The 22,452-nt window shown below is 36.4% G+C and overlaps 1 protein-coding gene across 10 annotated transcripts in view; it reads right to left on the bottom strand.

The window, feature by feature from the left end:
• Window positions 1–22,452, bottom strand: part of HMCN1 (hemicentin 1) — a 433,480-nt gene that overhangs the window by 150,693 nt on the left and 260,335 nt on the right. For all 10 annotated transcript variants that reach the window (XM_039357629.1, XM_039357620.1, XM_039357628.1 and 7 more), the window contains exons 12-24: window positions 22,077–22,218; window positions 21,105–21,232; window positions 20,171–20,284; window positions 19,542–19,700; window positions 18,514–18,708; window positions 16,940–17,038; window positions 15,724–15,851; window positions 13,427–13,571; window positions 6,655–6,767; window positions 5,285–5,444; window positions 4,014–4,188; window positions 2,049–2,176; window positions 455–727 (exon numbers count right to left, since the gene is read on the bottom strand). In XM_039357629.1, coding sequence (XP_039213563.1) covers window positions 455–727; window positions 2,049–2,176; window positions 4,014–4,188; window positions 5,285–5,444; window positions 6,655–6,767; window positions 13,427–13,571; window positions 15,724–15,851; window positions 16,940–17,038; window positions 18,514–18,708; window positions 19,542–19,700; window positions 20,171–20,284; window positions 21,105–21,232; window positions 22,077–22,218 — 1,959 coding nt within the window. The remainder of the gene's footprint in view (window positions 1–454; window positions 728–2,048; window positions 2,177–4,013; window positions 4,189–5,284; window positions 5,445–6,654; window positions 6,768–13,426; window positions 13,572–15,723; window positions 15,852–16,939; window positions 17,039–18,513; window positions 18,709–19,541; window positions 19,701–20,170; window positions 20,285–21,104; window positions 21,233–22,076; window positions 22,219–22,452) is intronic.

Here is a 22,452-nt window from a genome sequence, read left to right as displayed (position 1 = left end):
ACTGTAAATTTTCTTATAGTCTATAAACAATTGTGTTGAGTTCTAGGAAACATAAACTTCTGTTACTTTTAACCTTATGTTGTCAATTTCCTTTTACTTTATTTATGTTTCATGAATGTTTTTTTTAGAATACAGAATGGAGGAGAAATCAACATTAATAAAAATCAAATAAACTGACTTCATGGGTAGTTGACAATTTAAAAATGCAATTAAATTGCCACAACTAAAAAATTCCAAAACAGAGTTAACATACTGGTTGAAAAAGAATCTCTGTTATATCTGACTGTATACAGATGTGCAGTAGGTTATTCTCCCTTAAGGTTATATGTATGTGTTTGAATACTTTTAGTAAAAACCCTTTATAATTCAATTATTTACTGTAAGTGTAAATATAACTTCTTTTTAAAAAATGATAATTCTTCTTATGCACTTTTCACTATACTGTTAACATTACCTTGAACTTGGATCATTATCTCAGCTTCATCATGGCCAGCAATGTTACTTGCCATGCATTTATAGATCCCAGCATCCGAAAGCACAACTTTGATGATACTCAGTGTTCCATCTAGAGAAGCAGCATACTGTCTGTTGTCTATCAAAATGGATTGTTGATCTTTAAGCCAAGTAATTCTTGGAGATGGGATTCCTTGAGCATTGCAATGTATATCAACTCTATTATTAACTTTTGCTTTAATCACTCGAGGCCCATGTTGTATCTTTGGAGGAACTAAGTAAAAATAATAATTAATTAATTTAATACAGAAAGATTTTAGAAGATCATTCAGCAAAACATGAAGAACACAACATAGCATTTGCCCCTTATGTATTTAAAGTTACAGTATTTACATACTCAATGCAATCTTTCAAAATAACCTACATAATTCTTTTTTCAATATAATACAATACAAGCCACTCAGAGCCACTTGATAGTGAGGTGGATAGCATATAAATTTAATTAATAAATAAAGACCATTTCTAAACACTTTCAGCAATATTTACAGGTCATAAACATATAAGACTTGAGGAATGGTTAAAATCATCAAAGAAATTACCCATGCATTTGTGTTAAATCATTGAAAATGTTACCTTCTGATGAGTTAATTTATACTAATAAATTCTTAAATAATTGGCTTTAAATGATTAGATAAAGGTAAAGGTTTCCCTGTCCATTCATGTCTGACTCTAGAGCTCATTTCTATTTCTTGCCCAAGGTAACCAGCATTTTCCATGATCATGTGGTCAGCAGGGCTAAATGCCAAAGGTACACAGAATGCTGTTACATTCCCACTGGATACCTATTTATCTACTCACATTTGCATGCTTTTGAACTGCTAGGTGGACAAGAGCTGGGGCAAGGAATAGAAGCTCATCCCATTGCACGGCACTCAGGTCTAGAACCTGGACCAACTGACAAGCTCAGCGTCTTTAACCGTTGAGCCATCGCACCCCTGTTTTAAATGATTATCTTTTGACAAAAAGATGCTATTATAAAGAGATGCAGATCCTTTTCATTTAATGAGCAGAGACCATTCCAGTGAATGGTGGCCAAGCAGCAAATCTTATTTAGGCTCTTAAGATCTATGAGAAGCTATTATGGTACACAAGAAGCTTCAGGATGTCAGCAAATAGGAACAATGGGCAGATTCTGAAGCCTTCTGAAGGGCCAAATTAAGAAAGATGAATAGATTGTGGGTGTCAATGGTGCAGGAAGTGGGAGGTTAGGGTATTGCACAGAGAAATGATTTAAAAATTAATTCTCCATTACATAATTTTGTGCAGACTCTAAACAGCCTTACTGGGCCAAAAGACAGATTAAAAGAATATTTAAAAATAAAATTGTGATACTATTACTAATCTTCTTCCCTAAGCACATGCATAATAAATAAAGGTATAGCCTCTGGACTCCTCCATCCCTCAATCCAATTTGAATCTGATGCCAGTAACTTTAATCATATTTAATTAAGTCAATATTGTTTGAAGTACTAATTAATTCAATATCCATTATTAATTTAATTCAATATTTATTATCGAAAGCAGAGGGTTCTTACCATGTACATTTAGTTTTATTTTTTGGGTTGCATTTCCAGCAATATTTGTGACCACACAGATGTACAAGCCACTGTCTGATACCCACGTCTCTGTGATCTTCATTGAGCCTGAAGAGAGTAAGGTATGTCTGGGGGGGTGGGGTGGGGGGAGGGAAAAAAACCACAGGAAATACAGATGACTATAAATATTTATAAGAACATGAAAGTCTCTTACAGGAGCATTAATAATAAACGTTGCACATCAAAGAGCATCTGTTCAGTATTACTTTTGTACAGACTGATCTTCCATTTTTCCCATAATTGTGCTTGCCCTCTGACTTCTTCATTCTGCATAGTTGAGGTATGAAGTAAGAGTCAACAGTCCACAGACTCCCATTTCAAATCCAGTTAGCAACCAAGTTGGAAGCATTTTCTATCCTCTTTTACATTTTTTAAAATGCATCCCTCAAAGACACCAAAACAGTATATGTGCTGAAGATACAAAAGTTTCTCTGATGGTCTCAGTCAAAAACCAAACCAATTAGATTCAGAAATGGTGCCTTTGAGATGATACTTTCTGACCTGCAGAATTCATTCCAAAAGGGTATTTATTCTATTTTATTTTTATCATGGTTTTGAATGTTATATTTGTCAGTTTTAAAATAGTCTACTGTATCAGCTTATTTTTTAATCATTGAATGCTGTGGCAGTATTCCAAGTGCCCATTCTATTTTGTACATATTATTGTTATCAAATAATAGCAACTAAAAACTCTAACAACAAATAAATAAATTTAATGATCCTCGTGTATTCTCAAATCAATGCATATTTTATTAAGTCTAAAGATGATAAAGGGAAGAACTAGGGCAAAACCTGTATGAACTCATAAAGACAAATGAAGACTACCATGTTACTGTCAACTGCTATTTTTATAATGAAAAGCAGTGTATAAATATTATAAGTCAATAAATGCAAATTACACTGTCACTGTGAAGACTTCGAGTTGATGAAAAAAGACCCAGAAAGCTTTCTAGTTTTGTAGGAGGAGGATTGGCAGAGTATGGGGGAGGAGGCAAAAGAGGAATCAGCTTAGATTCTTTACATTCTCACAAGTGATCTAAGTCCAACCCCTCTTGAATTTTGTTAACTCTTATCTAGTGCCAAAAGGGAAAGTACATGTCAAAAACTCACATCTATCCTGCAAGATAGAATAGATTGTGGCCCACTTCTTTAATCCATTAATTCCTTAATCAAATTAATTGCCTATCAGTGACTACCACCATTCATGCTGCCAAACTCAGTCCTCTCTCATTTCCAGACTGAACTCTTTCTTAAAGGATTCAAGATAAGAAAGGGGGAGAAATAAGAAATACCAACAGTAGAGGTAATTCTAATCATCCCTTCAATGACCCAGTTCTTACAATGAATGTGTTGTTTAAAGATTCAACAACAAGACAAGCTGCCAGCAAAACACATGCCTTCATTGTGGATGTCTGAGATAAGCCAAAGCTCCAGGCCTTTTGATGCTTCCTCACAAAGATATTCTTTACCAGGCAAAACCTAAGTATTTTCAAAGGGTAGTTTATGGAGGAGTCATGCAGAGGAAATAGTTCTGAAAATAACATTTTTGATAAATGTTTCTGTTATCATTATTTAGTATTCATCCTATAATGTGTTGGACTACAAGGATGGAAATTACAGTCTAGAGTAGATGGAAACTACAATCTAGCACACCTAGTGAACATCACCTTATGAAAGGATTCCATATGATTGCATAGGATACTGACAATGTACTACAGACAGTACATTTCAATTATCCTTTAAATAGGTAGAGACTGAATCAAAGTGTAATATGAACAATCATTTCTTGGCATATATGCATACAGTACGCCACAGTTATCTAGCAGCCTCTATTCACATCAGTGAGACAACTTGTACAGAAATTCAAACAAAGTAAACTAAGAAAGTTTACTTGGAGAAAGTTACCTTGGAGAAAATGGAGAAATAAGCTGCATTTCTTTAGCCCAAGAGATTATTGGGGGTGGCAAACTTTTCGCTTCACAGGGAAGTGTCACTTCTTCCCCAGCTGTTACTGACATCTCAATTGGGTTATCTAGTGAACTTCCTTGCTGACTTCCAGGTCTGGAAATTCTTGGTTTTACTAAAACATAAGATGCACATTACAATATTATCCAGCTCTTGCAATAATATTTCATTTCAGGTTAGTGGGTTAACTCCAATTGTTCTGCAAGAAAAACAGCTCATGCTTTCCATCCTTCTGTCCCCTCTTCTACTTACACAAGGTAAACTTTCCAAAGGGTCAAGGACCCTTTTAACAGAGGGGATATTTGTATATAGTTCCAGTGCAAGATGAGAGGGGATATTTGCCTGAAATCACAGTTCCTATGCCAACAGAACATATGGATACTATTACAAAAGACCGTTGGAATGAGAACAGCACATAGAAAGATAAGATGAAATACTATTTATTGTTCCAAAGTCATCTCAATGAGTCTGATCCCAAACCTAGACTCTAGTCAAAACTTCCTGTTATTTTGGGCACTTGCTCTCAGGATGGAGTAAGTATAGGAAGGAAGGAGGGGTGAACCACAGAGTTATCCTCAGAATGGTCTTCTGAAAGGAATCCTGCTTATGCAGAGATAACCTAAAATATTTTTATCATAATAAACATTGTAGGGAGAGTTGTAATATTCACTGAAATTCATAGCAGAAAAGTAGGGAGAGAGGCCCAGAGCAGCCAAATCACATCAACTGGTTGAATGAACAGGAGGCAGAGTTACCATACAAAGAGCAGCATTCTCTTTAAATCTCCAGAACAGTAAAAACTTTTATCATGAAATGCTTCTTGTGACACATTTTAGCTCCAAATTATTACTGATATTGGCAGTTCTATATAGAGTAGGGATGCCCAATCTTATTAAGTTGAGAGCCATATTTAGCTTTTGACTGGCATACTAAAAGTGATGTTAAAAGGTAGGCAGGCCAGGACCAAACAAAAAATGGGTTATGGTTAGGGTTGTTGGGGCAACAATTAGAAGGAGCTTAACTTATGTTTAAATTTAATAATATAATGATTACAAATTATAATAAATTCTGCAATGCCTCATGTTAATTGCAATTTGTTGACAACTTCAACATGGTTCTGGGCACTTTCAAAAGCTACTTGCAGACCTGGAGTTTCAGAGTGAGCCTCATACTGCATTCTTAGATTGATTAACACTTTGACTTCTATTTACCATAGACTGTCAGTTGTACTTTCCGTGCAGTATAACCTGCTGCATTGGTTGCACTGCAGATGTATTCCCCAGACTCCTCACCTCCCGGAGAAACTACATAAAGACTTCCATCAGACCCAGCAGAAAACATTGAACTACTGGGAGGAATCATTTCTCCTTTCTGTAAAAAGACAGGAAAATGAAAATGAACTTGTTGGTGTGGAACATGAAGTAAAAATTGCTAGAGCATATCTTAATAATGCTCAGCTTCTTATCATCCCAGCTTGTTTCAAAGTCATAGTGTCACTGCTTTCTTTTAAAATTTACAGTTTTCTGTTATTATTGGCTCAGTTTACATTAAGAGTTAGCCCCAAATGTTCCTTTGAGAATTGTCCTTCCCTCTTTGTTTTAAATCTATAGTTCTAAAAAGTACCTGCTAAACTACATTTAACAATTAGACAAGCTTAATCCGAAAGATGTTCTACAGTAATTATGATAACTTAAGCAATGAGTATTTCCAGATAATACATAGATCTATTCTGGATAGAAAACACCTTCTCTTCTCCTTCTTCATAGCCAGTCATATGTGGAGATACTCAGTGGTAGGATTCAGCCAGTTCACACCACTTCAGCAGAACTGGTAGCTAATTTTTTGTTGCCCAGGCCCAGAATGGACTTCCAGAAGTGGCATCCACACAGAGAACCGGTTGTTCACGTATTTGAATCCCACTACTGGAGATACTGTATGTCTGAAAGCTACTTTAAACACATGACAGCTTGCATCATTGTCCTAACTAGCAGCCTAAGTGGAGGCAGCAAACTTAATTAGTTGCCTTAAGATGGCATTCTTAAATATTATGCCTTCTCAATGTTTTGGTACTATAGGTAGTTCTCAACTTATGACCACAGTTGAGCCCAAAATTTATGTTGCTAATGAGAAATTTGTTAAGTGAGTTTTACCCCATTTTATGACTTTTCTTGCCACAGTTATTAAGTGAATCGTTGCAGTTGTAAGTTAGTAGCACAGTTGTTAAGTGAATCTGGTTTCCATACTGACTTTGTTTGTCAGAAGGTTACAAAAGGGGATCACGTGATCCCAAGACACTGCTACTGTCATAAATATGAACCAGTTGTCAAGCATCTGAATGTAAATCACATGATCATGGGGATGCTGCAATGGTCATGAGTGTGAAAAACTATCAAAAGTCACTTCTTTCTGTGCCATTATAACTTCAAATGGTCACTAGATGAACTGTTGTAAGTTGAGGACTATTTGTATTAAATGGTAGCATATGCTGTCTGGACAGGATGTAAGCTATGAATATTTTAAATACATAAATACACCTAACTCATTAAAGTTCCAGTTCAGTTGATCAAAACATTGCAATTACCTTGGACCATACTATGGATGGCTTAGGAACTCCACTGGCTTTGCAAGGCAATGTAAGTGGAACATCTTCTATAGTACTAAATATCTGTTGTCCATGCTGGATTATGGGTGGAACTAAAAACAAAAATATGCAGATATCTTACAAATTACTTCTTATTACAGGTTATTTTACATGTTGCTGTCTATAATAAGGCATAATCCATTAATGCTAGACTCCAGCGGTATGTGGATCGAGAACTACCAGAAGTACAGGGAGGATTTCGAAGAGGCAGAGGAACTAGAGATCAAATTGCCAACATACGCTGGATCATGGAGAAAGCTAGGGAGTTCCAGAAAAACATCTACTTCTGCTTCATTGACTATGCAAAAGCCTTTGATTGTGTGGATCACAACAAATTGTGGCAAGTTCTTAAAGAGATGGGAGTACCAGACCATCTCATTTGTCTCTTGAGAAACCTATATGCGGGTCAAGAAGCAACAGTGAGAACCGAACACGGAACCACTGATTGGTTCAAAATTGGAAAAGGAGTCCGGCAAGGCTGTATACTGTCGCCCTGCCTATTTAACTTATATGCAGAGCACATCATGAGAAAGGCAGGGCTAGATGAATCAAAAGTTGGAATTAAGATTGCCGGGAGAAATATCAACAACCTAAGATATGCAGATGATACCACTCTAATGGCAGAAAGTGAAGAGGAACTAAAGAGCCTCTTGATGCGGGTGAAGAAGGAGAGTGCAAAAGTTGGCTTGAAACTCAACATTAAGAAAACCAAAATCATGGCATCCGGCCCTCTCAATTCCTGGCAAATAGATGGGGAAGAAATGGAGGTAGTGACAGATTTTATTTTTCTGGGCTCCAAGATCACCTCAGATGGGGACTGCAGCCAAGAAATTAAAAGACGCTTGCTCCTGGGGAGGAAAGCTATGGCAAATCTAGACAGCATTCTAAAAAGCAGAGACATCACCCTGCCAACAAAAGTGCGTATAGTCCAGGCCATGGTTTTCCCAGTTGCAATGTTTGGCTGTGAAAGTTGGACCATAAGAAAGGCTGAGCGCAAAAGAATTGAGGCCTTTGAACTATGGTGCTGGAGAAGACTCCTGCGAGTCCCTTGGACTGCAAGGCGTTCAAACCGGTCAGTCCTAGAAGAGATCAACCCCGACTGCTCTTTAGAAGGCCAGATCCTGAAGTTGAAACTCAAGTACTTTGGCCACCTAATGAGAAGGAAGGATTCACTGGAGAAGAGCCTAATGGTGGGAAAGATTGAGGGCAATAGAAGAAGGGGACGACAGAGAATGAGATGGCTGGATGGAGTCACTGAAGCAGTAGGTGTGAATTTAAATGGACTCCAGAAGATGGTAGAGGACAGGAAGACCTGGAGGAACATTGTCCATGGGGTCACGACGGGTCGGACACGACTTCGAAATTAACAACAACAACAATGGCATGTATAGACAATGTAGGATCCACAGCCAATGATGTGATAAAAAATACTCCTTTAGTACCCACCAGATCATCTGACCCACTTGACTTTTTTTAAAAAAATTTTTAATTAAAATATTAAATTAGAAGCTAGTATGCTGCAGAGTCTAGCTTCTTATACCATATTTGTATTTATGTGAATTTGAGCACCACAAAGGTCCAGTGGGATGTCAGAAAGAATGTGAGGAGATCTGTTAGTTCATCTTCTGGTAAAGGGTATTTGTGGGTGGCTGTGTTCACTATGACAACCATTTCACAACCAAACAAATCTCCCATGGGGCCACTTCATAAGTGAACGTGTAACATGTTCTCAGATATGACCCCAGGTTTCAAAGATGGCCATTCCTGCGTTATGCCTTATATTTAGATTTGATAACAAGGAATGTCTTCCTATGTCTCACACACAAAACATAATAACAAATGAGTTGGCTTGGGTTCCCTGATTCCTAAGCCTTAGCCAATAAAATGAATAAGTAGCTGGTATTATATTACAAAATTGACATTCCTATATAACAGGGGTGTCAAACTCCCGGCCAGTGGGCTGGTTTCATCATACCAAAGCTGCACCCACCCCATTGCCGGCAATGCAAAAAGAGACATGATATGTTGCGACACATGACGTGACGAGTTTGACACCTGTGCTATATAACACAGGAGAGAAGAAATTGATGCTGAATGATAACTAAAGCAATAACATACAACTTTGTTTTTAGAAATAGAATTTGTGAAACATTTGCACAGGAGAATCCTAGAATGAAATTAAGCCGTAAGTAGAATAGATTTAAAATATGTAACATGTCTTTATCACAGTGCAGTACAAATGAAAAAAAAAATCACAATATTCATCCACAATAATTACAATATTCCATTCAATAAAATTAATTCACAATTTAACAAATAACCAGATAAAACAAATACAACTAAAAGAAATAAAGTATAACAACCATACACATTTAAAGGACTATTCTGCAATATCGTAGAAGCCATAACATCAAATATTAACAAATACAACTTGAAAATTCCCAATCTTAATGAGATTAACTAGGGTAACATAACCAGAGCCTGAACCCTCTTAACCCCCTTTTGCCAATCCTATGGGGCAGACCAGACCAAGAAACAGACTCCACAGAAGACTAAAAACTACTTTTATTTAGATTGGCTATACTAACACAATCTTGCAAATCTGATTGTGCTTCCTCTCTTCCCTTCACATGAATTAGGAGCATGTCTGACTGACAGGCTTTCAGAAAATGTCTGCATTCTTTGGATTTAATCCATAACTAGCTCCTTATCACTTTGCCAATGGATATTGCCTATCTCCCACATGGCTATTCTCTTTTATCACTACATCTTTTGAAGACCATTAAAAAGATGAAAGGAAGTGTCATGCCCAACATAGATCTGAAAGATTCTGATGCTGAAGAACCTGTTCTAGATATGTCAGACAGATGTCAGTCAGGAATTAGCAAACAATTGAGCTCCTGAGAAGGTAACCTGGAATCATCCAGAGTAGCTGTGCTGGTGGTGGAACAAGGAGGGTCCAGATTCAGAACAATCATTCAGTGCCTGCATGTCCCAAACAGACACAAACAGCAATGCAGAAGTGCCCCGCACACCTCCTTATCAGGCAAGAGAGACACAAACCTTAAGTGAACCTCCTCCCCAGTGGTAGTCTATATGAGGGCTCCTGGTAACCAGCATCTCTTAATTGGGAACAACCAATCCAACCAGAGCCTGTGCATTCAAGCTTTGAAATCCAAGTATTCTGAAATTTGATCTTCACTGACCAACATTTCTGTGAACACCCTGAACCTTCACCAGGCTGCCCATTGATTTGGACTTATTGCAAGCAAACTCTCTTTTTGTAAAGTATGCAAGCATGCTAATGCTGCTGGTCACTGCTTATAACCCTTTCCAATGCAAAATAAACTTCTGAAAGCACATTCATATCACTCAATCCAGAAGGCCTTAAAGAACATGAAGGTTGTAGGGAGAACAAAGGACAAATGAAGACTAGACTGGGAATGGGGATGAGGGAGGGGGTTGCGTCTGGAGGACTCCAAGTACAATCATCAACCATTTGAATTGGGATTTGCAATCTTTAAAAGAGGCTTTACATTAGAATCTCCAAAATGTGTTTAAGTGTAATAAAATACTAATAAGTGTAATAAATTGTAATAAATAAAATAAAATAAAATCTTCAATAAGACTGTTATAGCATAAATTCTTTATAGATATGATTGTCAATGATAATAGAGTGCAAATGTATTCACAATTGTAAGATTTCTTTGACATGTTTTCTCATGAAGAAGCATGACATACTTAACTTGGAAAGCATGACAAGTATTTGGGGGGGAAATACAAACATCTAGAGTGTTTCCAAATGGCTGTATTAATCAGTTCACTGTGCTGACACAAATCTAACTTGATATATGCCCATCCTTCCCTTGTCTGATTCCCTGCTGAATAAAAGTCTGCTTTTTCCTTGAACGCTGTAAGATTATCAACATTATTTTAACACTGAGAACTTTTGCCATATCTCTGCAGTCCAAAAGGACCAGCTCTTTCTCATTGCAGGGTTCTTGTCCTCTCTTCCCAGGGGCCTGCATTCAGCTTCAGCATTACCTTTGCATCTGAAAACAGGTGATACAGCATTTGAAACTAATCTTCTTTTCATCTTCCATTAGATGTTTAGCATCTTCTTGTTCATAAAGTTGCCCTAGACTGGTTTGTACATGTATTATTTCATCCCTGCCACACTATTCAGATGGTCTTTTTTGTGGACACTTTGTGCCATTGTGGTATCATTAAGTTTATAGCCACCACTATAAACTTAATGATACCACAATGGCACAAAGTGTCCACAAAACTTTGCACTTTTGCCCCACACAAGCATCAAAAAGAATTCTGCATACAGGTTTATTTATATGCCACATTAATCATCAGCCTACCACCTGTTTACGACAATCTTCCTTCACCACCAGTCTACAGAAACTAGTCAGTCAGATTTTTTTTATTCTGCAATCAGCTAAACCATAACAATATGCATGTGGGTCATGGAGGCCAGGAACAAATCCCCCTCTTTTTTTTTTTTTTTTGAGATTTGCAAAGCTATTTTCATTTGTGGATTATCAGAGCATGTTTAGATGCACTAGAGTTTGGGAAATGCAAGTGAGCACAAAAGACACCTAGCTGCTGGTTGAGTTAAAGGTAGTGATGATAAACATAACCATGGAGAACTAGGAATGTCAATACTGAACCACAAAAACATATAGACTCTTCCATGACAGTACTAAGAAGAAGCAAAAGTAAAGACAACAAATGTGTAATGGTTCGTTTTAAATGCATACTGTGAAGCCCTGACAGATGCATGGGCAAGGGACCATATTATCTGATTTTTTGCATGAAAAATTAGAGCAGAGTGTCAAACTGCCGGCCTGCAGCCACCCCATTGCCAGCAATGGAGAAAAAGCTTCGATACGTCGCGTGATGTCACGTAACATTGCGAGTTTGACATGTCTTAGTTAGAGCAATAGTAAAAGGATATCATAATCATCTCCAATCAGAGATGAAAAAATAACTTTCATACAGGTGGCTTCCTGATTCACATGTGATATACCTCCAGAAAGCATGCAAAACATTATATTATCATCTTAAGGATGGAGCGTCAATGCTATCCATTCACAGACCTATATAATGATCTGTAGAGAACTTTTGCAGAAAGATAAGGATGGAAAATAATATCCATCTGCTGAAAAATGAAAATGTTTCAAATAAGCTTGTCAGCTGTTATTCCTTTTGTTTAAAGATCTCTGTGTTAAATATACAGATATACAGATTTGCTCTCTACCTCAAAATCTTCTTGGCTTTGTAAGTCTTTGATATTTTGAATAGTTATCACAACCTTTTCTATCAGTTCTTAACATTCTACCAAAAACAATCCTCACTTGCAAAAATGCCTCCTTATTAGGCATATTACTGTTTGTTTCAAGCATTCATCTCTTGATTTTTCACAGATTTTTTTTAATTATGATGAATGATGCTACTGAAAAAAGGTGGGACGCTACAAATCCTCACAGTGCTTACTGTGATCAGCATAGGAGTTTTTTAAAAAAATATGATACTAGTTGTTTGTTTAAACCACACCACCCAATTCACTAGCTTCTTTTTAATCCTTGATCGAACCTTTTAAACTGCATTTGGATAATTCTTTCATCTGACTGTTTTATTAAAAAAATAACTATGTCTGCAGAAACAATTATTACTTCAAAACATTCATACAGAGAAGACCTATTTTGGGATAGCATTTTATTCACATGTTCTGTTTATCCAGAACAGATGTCTTCTTCCACTTTGAAGCAATTCATGCAATGGAACTTTCAGTGGGAAAAATCAAAATTGTGTTCGGAAGACCTTTTCTGGATACAAAGAACTTTTCTTTCACATAGCCGTTTAGCACACTCTGCATGCACAAGAACTTTAACATACATACACATCTCATCTGCCTTTCATGAGCAGCTGGAACCAGTTTATTACCTTCAGCATTCCAACAAAACTCCTTAGCTATACTTACCCTATGAAATGAGAAATTTACATAATATATGTGTTGGATCTATTTGTAATTGAAAACACAGAACATATTGAAGATTTTATTCCTTTACTCCACAAGCTATCGCTGACTTATCAAATCGAAACATTTTTATAGTGAAAGACCAGCAGAACACTGCTTATTATGAGGATGAATATGAGAAAAAGACATGACCATAGACTATAGTTCTCATGAATGATTATTTAATGTATTTCTTTTGCTCTTTGAGGGCAAAAGAATAAAATAGAAAGATAGCAAACAGGAAACCAACTGAGAAAGACAAAATTGCAGAATTTTGAGGAGTGGAGATTTTGCTTTCCCTTTCAACTGACCGTATTCCTTTTCTTATCTTATGAAGCCCGTAGGAAGCTTCAAGAAGAGGCTGGATAGAGTAAAACCATGAACTACAATGCACAGCATGATGGCAGTTCTATTCATTTCTGTATTCACTTGAAAGCAATCTCTCAAGGATTAAATTCAGGCTGCTGGTAATGTCAGATCTTGTTCCTCATCAACTAGCAGACTACTTGGAACTGGCAGATTATAGGAACAGGCCGTTGCTCAGTCATCTGAACTGATCATTTGCAGAGTTTTCAAACTTAGTGTGCAATTTCAGTGACAATCTACCAATCATTGTGGGATGAATGGAGTACTAGCGAAATCTTAACCCCGAAAAGTAATGAGAACACTAAACGTTTCACTCACCAAAGACATTGACAGTGGTTGTTTTGTTGTCTGTCCCAGCAACATTGCTGGCCATGCAACTGTAGTCTCCAGCATCCTGTAGTCGAACTCTTTCAAGATGAAGACTCCCATCACTCCAGAGGCTGATATAAGGAGTCTGGACCACCTAGAATTGGAGTGGGGAAGGCAGATAAGACTTATCTCCATTCTCCATTTAGTCTGGTCATTTACACCTGGCATATTCTGGGTTTTAAAAAAATATAACCCATGTTTTCCAGCTAGGTGACTTAAATGAGAACAGTCTTGCAGGATTTTGATTTTACTTGTTTTTTTCAACCTTTGAAGATAAACAAGACCATATGACTATCTCTTTCTTACACCTGGACACCTAGACCCATTTTGCATCTTTTAGGTACAAGATCACCCAGAGTTCCGGAAGTGCTTTTTACTTCTGTGTTCCTCTTTCTCCTCTAAATGAAAAAAAAATGAGAGCTTGGGAAAGTGAAGGAAGCAATAAATGGCTTCAAATCTTATGCAAAGCTTGACTTTTTCAACTGGAATATAGCAAAAGTTTGACTCCTTTCATGGCTTCCATAATAGGGTATTAAAACAGTGATTCAGTCTAAGGGCTGCATATGGAATTATCTCCCTTTGAAGTCTGTAGACTTTCCTGGAGCGTATGGTTCCGATTTTCTTGTTTCTGGTCGTAGCATAGTTTCACTGAATTAATTATCAGTACATATTTAAGAAGAGTTTTCCTGTCTTTGTCAGGGCCACTGGAATGTGCAGCTTATTTTCTCCACAACTTTCCATTCTTTTATCCTATCAATTACAAACATAACTACACATTGCAATGCTCATGCATCGTAATAAAACTTCTGCTTATCTTCACAAGCCTATAACAAACCATTCTGTGGGAGATAAAATTTAGTTATACTTTTTGTATATGTAAAACAATTTACACAAATGATTCTCCTGAAAGAAAAACATGATTATTGTGTACAGATTAAATCAAACTACCTCTGCATCAAACTTAAAATTGATTAGAAATCCCCCATTACAACTTCAGCTGAAAGGAAGATTAATGAAACATAATATATTTCTGCTTATCTTTACCTCCAACTGGTGAAGTTATCCTTCTCCAGAAATAGAACTTTGTACAATTCAAATGTAATAATTTCCAGGTGAAGTTAATTTATAGTCTTAACTATGGGTGTCAAATAGCAAATTAGCACAACACAAAAATGCAGGTATCATATTACAACCACAGGAAGCTATTAGATATGTGGTTACACTTGCTCGGTATCTTAGTCAGTTGGAATCAGTAAACCACAAGAAAGCATTCTCGCTTGCACGGTGCCATGCGTTTCCATTGGTCGTCCTGTATGGCAAGTATAAAAAGACACCATTGGCTGAAAGATTCTGCTCCTGTAGCTCAAGAGAGGTGGAGACTATTGGACACATACTCCTTCGATGTTCCTTCTATAGGGCTATTCAGAAAAACCACATCCTCCCCATAATTGATAGGTATCCTGATCATTCGGAAAGTATTTATCTCCAGTGGCTGCTTAAGGTGCTTAATGATCACGGCGCAGGTGGTTAGATTCTGCGCAGCAACATTGGGGATTTGCCAGAAACATAAACAAACATTTTAGATCTTTTTAATAATCCTTTATAATTAATTTTATTACGTGTTTTTATCCAGCATTAGACTTTACTCAGTGTATTTTATTGTCAGGTCAGCATGATTCAGTTTTTCTGAAGGTAGGTAGTTTTTTTTATACTGTTTGTAAAACTAGGTCACCTATTGATTACATCATTAATTGTAATATATTGTTATGTCTTCTTGTGTTGGTTCTGTTTAGTTTTGTTTTATTTGAATGTTTAATTTATGTGTTGGCCTTTGGCTGTAATAATAATAAATTGAAATTGAATTGAACCACAGGAAGCATAGGCATATCATGATTGTGGCATCATTTATTAGATAAGATTTTTCAGAATTTGCAAGAATTCTGGGGAGTCTCCTAAGACTTATTGCTTCCTGCTTCTCATAAAGTCTATCCCTGCTAAATGCACTTTGACAAGTATCTAAAGCTTACCCTAAACTGACTTTTCCAAGTCATCAGGAAATTTCACTGAGTCAGAAAACAGCCTCCATGCAATACTGTAAGTTATGCCCATCTGCTTTTTTTTTTTTGAAAGATCTGCATATAAAATGAAATGCTCTTATTCATGAGAGTTCATGTTTCACCAGTATTTAAACTTAAGGACATAAGTTGAAGGAGAAAATTATAAAAGATATTCAAATATTATCTTACCACCGTGCTACTTTTAATCCATTTCCGCTCTGGGATTGGGTTCCCTGCCAGCAGTACACATGACAGAGTCAGTTGCTGTCCTTCAATGACATTAGCTGTTGCAGGACTCCTTGCAATTAGAGGTGCAACTATATCAAAGAGGGACAGGAAATGAAAAATTATCATAATAAAAGGATTGTTTATATTCCTATAAAACTGCACAAAAAAAATCCATCTTCTCAAGGGACTTAAGAAAATTCCTAGACAGCAAAACATTTCTCAAAAATGGATTACTTTAACTGAATTATAAATAAATCTACTGAACCACTGATTATATTCATACTGTATGGAGTCCATGAATCTCAAAATAATCTGTTATCTATTACAGCATGCTACTTCCATTTTTATTTAGTTGTTTTTTATGGTTGATCACACAGTCAGCTAGATGTTTTGATTGATTTGACATTTATCCACCTATTGAGTCCTTCCCAAGGACCTGGTTTATTATTATTATATACACACAATGTGAAATTACAGCTGCCAGTTCTATAACTGATGTTGGTCTTCATATGCATCAAATTCTTCCCAAGAACCTAAGATATTGTAATGTATTGGTGTAGTACATGTGCAGATCCAAGCTGAGTAGAAAAATGGAAATGTTGCCCATGTGCAGATTTTCTTAGTGTAGTCCAAGATTTTTTTTTTAGTATGGCACCTAGTGTGCTGATAACCATTGAGACCACCTTGACCAATTTATGCCATAATCTTTCAATTTTGAATTTCATAACTTGATATTTTATGATCTTCTCCAATTCTTTGCTTTCAATTCCACTATATCTGGGTATCTTCACATCAATTATCCACACTACCTTCTTTTCAGGAAGGAAGGAAGGAAGGAAGGAAGGAAGGAAGGGAGGGAGGGAGGGAGGGAGGGCAATTGTTTTGTATTCATGAAACTGGTTTCAAGCTCATATAGGTTATACTTAAAATTAAAGATAGAAGTATTTCAATGCTCCTCAGAAAGAAATCTAACTATGGAATTATTTATTATTTATTTATTCAATTCTTGCTCTAATTTGTCAATAAATGATTTACCAAAAAAATAAAATTTGGTTTACATTTAACACAAATGTGATTCTGAACATAATTTTAGAGCATTTTCCACACACTATAAGTCCTAAAGCCAGTGGAGAACGCTTTATTTCTATATTGAAATCTCATATTATTAGTTCATTACCAAGTCCTGTCACAGTAACTGTAGCTGGGCTTGAGATAATCTTTCCAAACTGGTTTTCAGCTTCACAGACATATGTTCCTTCATCATTAACCCATAAATCTAAAATTGTATAGAAATTTTAAAAAGACAAAAACAAGTATTAAAGTTTTTTGTATTAAAAACATTATCCTTAAACAAAGAGATCTGCAAATATACATTCCCTTTTAATACTATTTTTCCAGCTATGTTAAGCTAAATCTAAATGTAGTTCACATCATTGTGACAGCCTGAAAGCGGTTACAGAGTCCTTCCACCTGTCCTGGCTGTTGAGATATGAAGATGCCCCTCTAACCATTTACTGAAGACAAGCCTCACATCAGTGTCTCCAACTGATTGTCAGGCAGATGCTGAGTCAGGCTGCAACTAGTCTAAGGTGTTCCATTCTGAAAGTAGCATTTTCTCTGCTGTTTCAGCAGATGATGTCCGGCACAGACCTTCTATAAAGACACCGAGGAGAAGTCTTTGGAAAACAGTGATTTGCTGAGCTCCAATGGTTCAGTGCAGATCTTCCCATAGCTGGAGAATTCTGCTTCTCCATGGCCATTTTTGTTGTGACTGCTACAGCTGGAACCACACAGTTTCTTTTTATTTTTCATAGGTTGGGATGGTTCCAACGTGAGAATATCTGCCTTATATAACATCGATCATAAGAGATCAACATGCCCATTAATAAGTAAAAATAAAAAGGCAGATCTTAATTCAGCAACTCTTTCCCTTTTTGAGTAGAAAGAGTACATAGACAGGTGTAGACAGGCCATCCTGACCCAGACTTCAGAGCAAATTGAGGTGAATTCAAGAAAGCTCACTTTGGCAGAATATTGCACATTGAATGAGGCCTACTGTATGATTTCCTGACCTCAAGGATTTAGCAGACAATTCTGCTAAATTATAATATTATAAAATATTCTGGATATAAACTGGATTATTCTACTCTTCCACCAGCTGTATTTCTTGAGGTTTAGTTGCCCCCTCAACAGAGAAGCAGCACAGAATGGACATATTTATTCTGAAGTAAATCCTGTATATTTGGTAGGATCATAGGATCAACAGCAAGAATAACAGGGAGGAGGCTCAAGCAATATTCATAGGAAGGCTAGTTTCAATTGGAGGGAGGGAATCATTAGACTCCACCCCACCCCAGGGTAGGCATTGGTGATTTATTTTATATTCAGTAAATGGTACAAGATGGGAGAGAGACGGCTAGTATGGATTCTACCAATTACTGCCTGAATCTACACCATATTTTAGTATGTATAGGCAGCAACAGTATCTATCAGACGTAGGCTTTGAGGGGAGTGCTTTTCATACCAACACATTTTCTTCTACATTCAGGGATGGAACAGAAAAACATGTTACCACAAATGTTTGAATGAGGCCACAAATAGTCACATAAGACTATTTGTGGACTCATTCAAACATCTGTGGTAATGTGCTTTCCTCTTCCATCCCTGAGTCCAGAGGAAAGCATGTTGGTATGCCTGAGTCTAGAGGAAAGCATTCTGGTTTTCTTAATACATACAATGGTGTCTACATACTGTGAATAGAAAGGGCTCCTGTTCTGAGTTGACTGACAGAGCTAACTGCAAAATGTCTTGAGAAAAGTGGGCTGCCATCCAACCGCTGCCACTTCACCTTCGGTTCTGGATAACCCTGAACATAGCAAGCCAATGTTATGTTTGAGCCAATATCCATAGATACATCACTAGGTTCTTGTGTGAAAACTGGAGGAGCTATAAAAGGAATACAGAGGAAGACAAAAATCGTAGAATTGTCAATACAATTTTAATATATTTTTAATTAAGATCAGATAAGGGACCCCAAATTTTCAATACTGACTCAGAGTCCATTCACATAAATTATTTGCCTTTGTTTAGGTTTATTGGCACAATACCGCCAAGTTCTCATGATATGACTGCAGGTCTATAGCTGATTACTTCTAACTTAATTTGGGGGCTGGCTAAAATGCTTTGAGAATAGATCTGCAGCATTACTACTAGAGTTGTGAGATGAGTAGTTTCCCATTGCCAAGAACTCTGGCCTCATCCTGTCTCTATCGAAGATACTATTATCTCAATTTCATGGTTCCGGAATTATTCTGAAGAAACATTTGAGAATTCAACACACTTTCAAACATGCTTATAAACATTGTGTACTCTTCCAATATAAACTGTATTTGGACAAAGTGGGGTACCATACAGACATATTTGCTACATGGTTTCTGAATATTATGTGCTTTATTTTGTAGCATGCCCTTTCTTTTTGAAAGATGATCCTGAAAGTTAGCAAATCCTCCGAAGCAGCACAGAAGGATGCAAGAAAACCAGGAATCACTCCCTCCCAGCAGTGGGGAATCACTTTCCATCTACACAAAGTAAATTCATATAGTATCAAATAATACTAATACAATAATTAGTAATATCTAATAATATTAAATAATATAATAATAATAGCAAATACTATTCATGTAATATCCTTCACTGAATAAGTTACACTAATAGAATGGTTGAATCATACCTTGTACAAAATATCTAATTTGCATGCTTTGTTGTAATATCATACTTACAGCCAACATCCAGAGTTATTTTATCAGATGCAGTTCCTGCAACATTTGTGGCAACACACATATAATCACCAGCATCCAGATCTTGTGTTTCCTGAATTCTCAGGGTACCCCGAGAGAAGTCAATAATAAGAAATTCTGTTGCCCTCAGCTCTAAATCCCCTAGACCAGGGAAAGAATAATGAAATTTTTATTTAAATAATAATAATAATAAAAACCTACTCAGGAAATTAAATAGCTTCCTTAGAGGCAGCATAATGTTTCTATTGTTTTATAAATGTTAAGGAGACTTTACTGTCTGCCAATTTATTGAAAACAAGCACTTATAAAATACAGTGATGTTATCTCTATAAAATTACAATGGCGTTTATATCAAACTTTGCCTAAGGAAAAAAAGTTAAACATGAGCCAATGCATAGTTTGTAGAAGTGGTAGCTTTTAAAGCTTTTCTTCCCATGTGCTCACTTCCTCTTTCCCAGATATTTAAGAAGGCCTCTCCCACGCTGTCCATAGGTACTATAATTTTAATTTATGGGGAATAGGTAAATGTATTTAAACAACAAAACAAGATATGGAAGTCATCACACTGACGATAGATACATTTTAAAATTAGTTTGGTTTTGTTCAGGTACCTTTAAACCATTTAATTAACGGAGGTGGGACCCCAGTGCTTTTGCATTCCATTATAGAGGTGTCTCCAAGGGCAATCAGAAGTTCATTTTGTACTACAGTCACCCGAGGGAACTCTGCAAGGAGCAAAAAAAGAAGCATTACAGATGTGGATGCCTGACTCACTTTTTAATTTTTTTTTAAACTATACAACCTATATGCTAATGTTTAGCATTGCTATTTCAGAGTATAATTATTAAAATGTACCTATACATTGGAACAGTTAAATTAATGGAGATGCACTCCACTTTTACGAACAGTTTGAAGGTACCATATGTATATTCTACTTTACTTCCAGGAAGCTGGAAGCAGGCTATAAATAAATTGATATTTCATAATACTCCTATGAAGCAGGTTTGGTTGAGAGTAGCTGGCCGAAGGTTAGCTAAGGATGGAACTAGCTCTTCTGAGTCAAAAGCTTTTTGATACCAATGGAAAGGTTCATCTAAGCTTTCTCATTCATACATTGTATGTCTGTATTGTCATCATCTAGCATACGGTGGTTCCAGATCAGATTCTCAGTTTTCTTAGAATTAAAAAAGTTTAACCAGGAAGTAGAGTAACACAATATGTTTTTTTACATATCCTATGGCCTATTCTTAGACTTAGTCCCTTGTGGAATAATTTCAGAATGCTTAGGTAGATAGTTGAAAGTGGTCCCTTAAAAATAAACAAATCTTGAATCCATTTTTTTCATGTCATATTTTCATTTATTAGTCTTTCAAACTGATAAAAAAAAACCAGATCACTCAATAATTAAGCTGCTGTTTTGTGGATCTTAGTGAATATTCCTGCCTTAATGTTCAAATAATCATACACCAATCACCAGCATCCACAAACTTTTTGACCTGCTGAAATTTGCAACAAATGTTTATTTATTTTGTTCTTTATACTTGCCAATGTATATGAGAACAGCTGTTTCTTTGACTGTTCCAGCTGCATTGCTAGCCAAGCAACCATAGACCCCTTCATCCTTGGGAACTGCATTTTTTATCATTAAAGTACCTCCAGGAGTTAACCTGTACCTGTTATAATAAGAAATTGGTAAGTCAATCTGATACTCTTATTATTATTTTAAAAAGAAAGAATAAAACCACCACAACAGTTTGAAACAGTGCAGTTTTCATTTCTGCAAACATCATTCTGAATAAAGAACACATGGACCTATTTCATATTATATGAAATAATTTACGGAGCAATTTTTAGAAAAGGCCTCTTGTTGATGTTTGAAAAGGTCTCAAGACTGTTTATCATTCAGATTGTCAGTCATTACAGCAAAAGAAAAAGGTAAATACATAAGTCCAATTACATAACCTAGACCCTTGAAATATTTCAGACACAATTCTCTATGCCCTTATCACTGGCTATGCTGGTTAAGACTGAAGAGAGAAAAATTTTAAAAAATACTGAGGACCTCTACTCTGCTCTGATACTTTGCTCCTCTTCTAACTTTGCCACTTGATGGGGTTCATTCTGGTTCACCCCACTCCTGACCATCCTATTCCCTTATTGCGTGCTGCTTTAACCAAACAACTTGACAGCCATTTACATGCCATTCCTGCTTATGGGCCCTTCCCATGTTTCTTCAGATAGGCTTTGAAAGTGTGAAATACATATAAATTCAGACAATGTAAATTATCAGGTAGCATCTTCCATGATCTTTTAAAAAATCACACACTTAGAAATGCCTATGTATTTTCTGGCAGGCCAGCAGAGTTTTGAAATTGTAAAGTAAAGACCTCTGCTTATTAAATTTCATAATAGACATACATTGCTGATATTTTTTTCAGTCAAGAGAGTTTCGTTAGTTTTTCTTCTCAGCGAAGGCAAAATTGCTGGTGGGTAGAGGGAGAAAGACCCTGAATATACCTGTTGGATGCCATAAGAAAGATATCATTATGTGTCCACACCACAGTGGGCTTTGGGTAACCTGTTGCAGAGCAACTGATAGACACTTCAGATCCTTCAGTAAATGATTGGTTCTTGGGTGATACAATAACTTTGGGTGATTCTGTTAAATAAAATAGAACATAGTTTGATTATTAATGATTTTCTTCGCCATTCTGCCTTGCATCCACTTTTCTGCATGCATGGAAATTTTATATAATTCCCATAGTTATAACCTGAAATCAGAAACAGTTTTATCACATTAATGCATCTGTATCAGACCAGTAATCCAGCCAATTCCCTACTGCCTACCCTCATTTTTAAAAAGGCTCACCTATGCCATCAAAAAGAAATAACT

The sequence above is a fragment of the Crotalus tigris genome, unplaced genomic scaffold (assembly GCF_016545835.1).
Source record: "Crotalus tigris isolate CLP2741 ecotype Arizona unplaced genomic scaffold, ASM1654583v1 scf7180000018938.1368258, whole genome shotgun sequence".
NCBI lineage: Eukaryota > Metazoa > Chordata > Lepidosauria > Squamata > Viperidae > Crotalus > Crotalus tigris.
The sequence above is the reverse complement of the archived record's forward strand: the minus strand, read 5'-3'. Positions and strand labels throughout refer to the sequence as shown.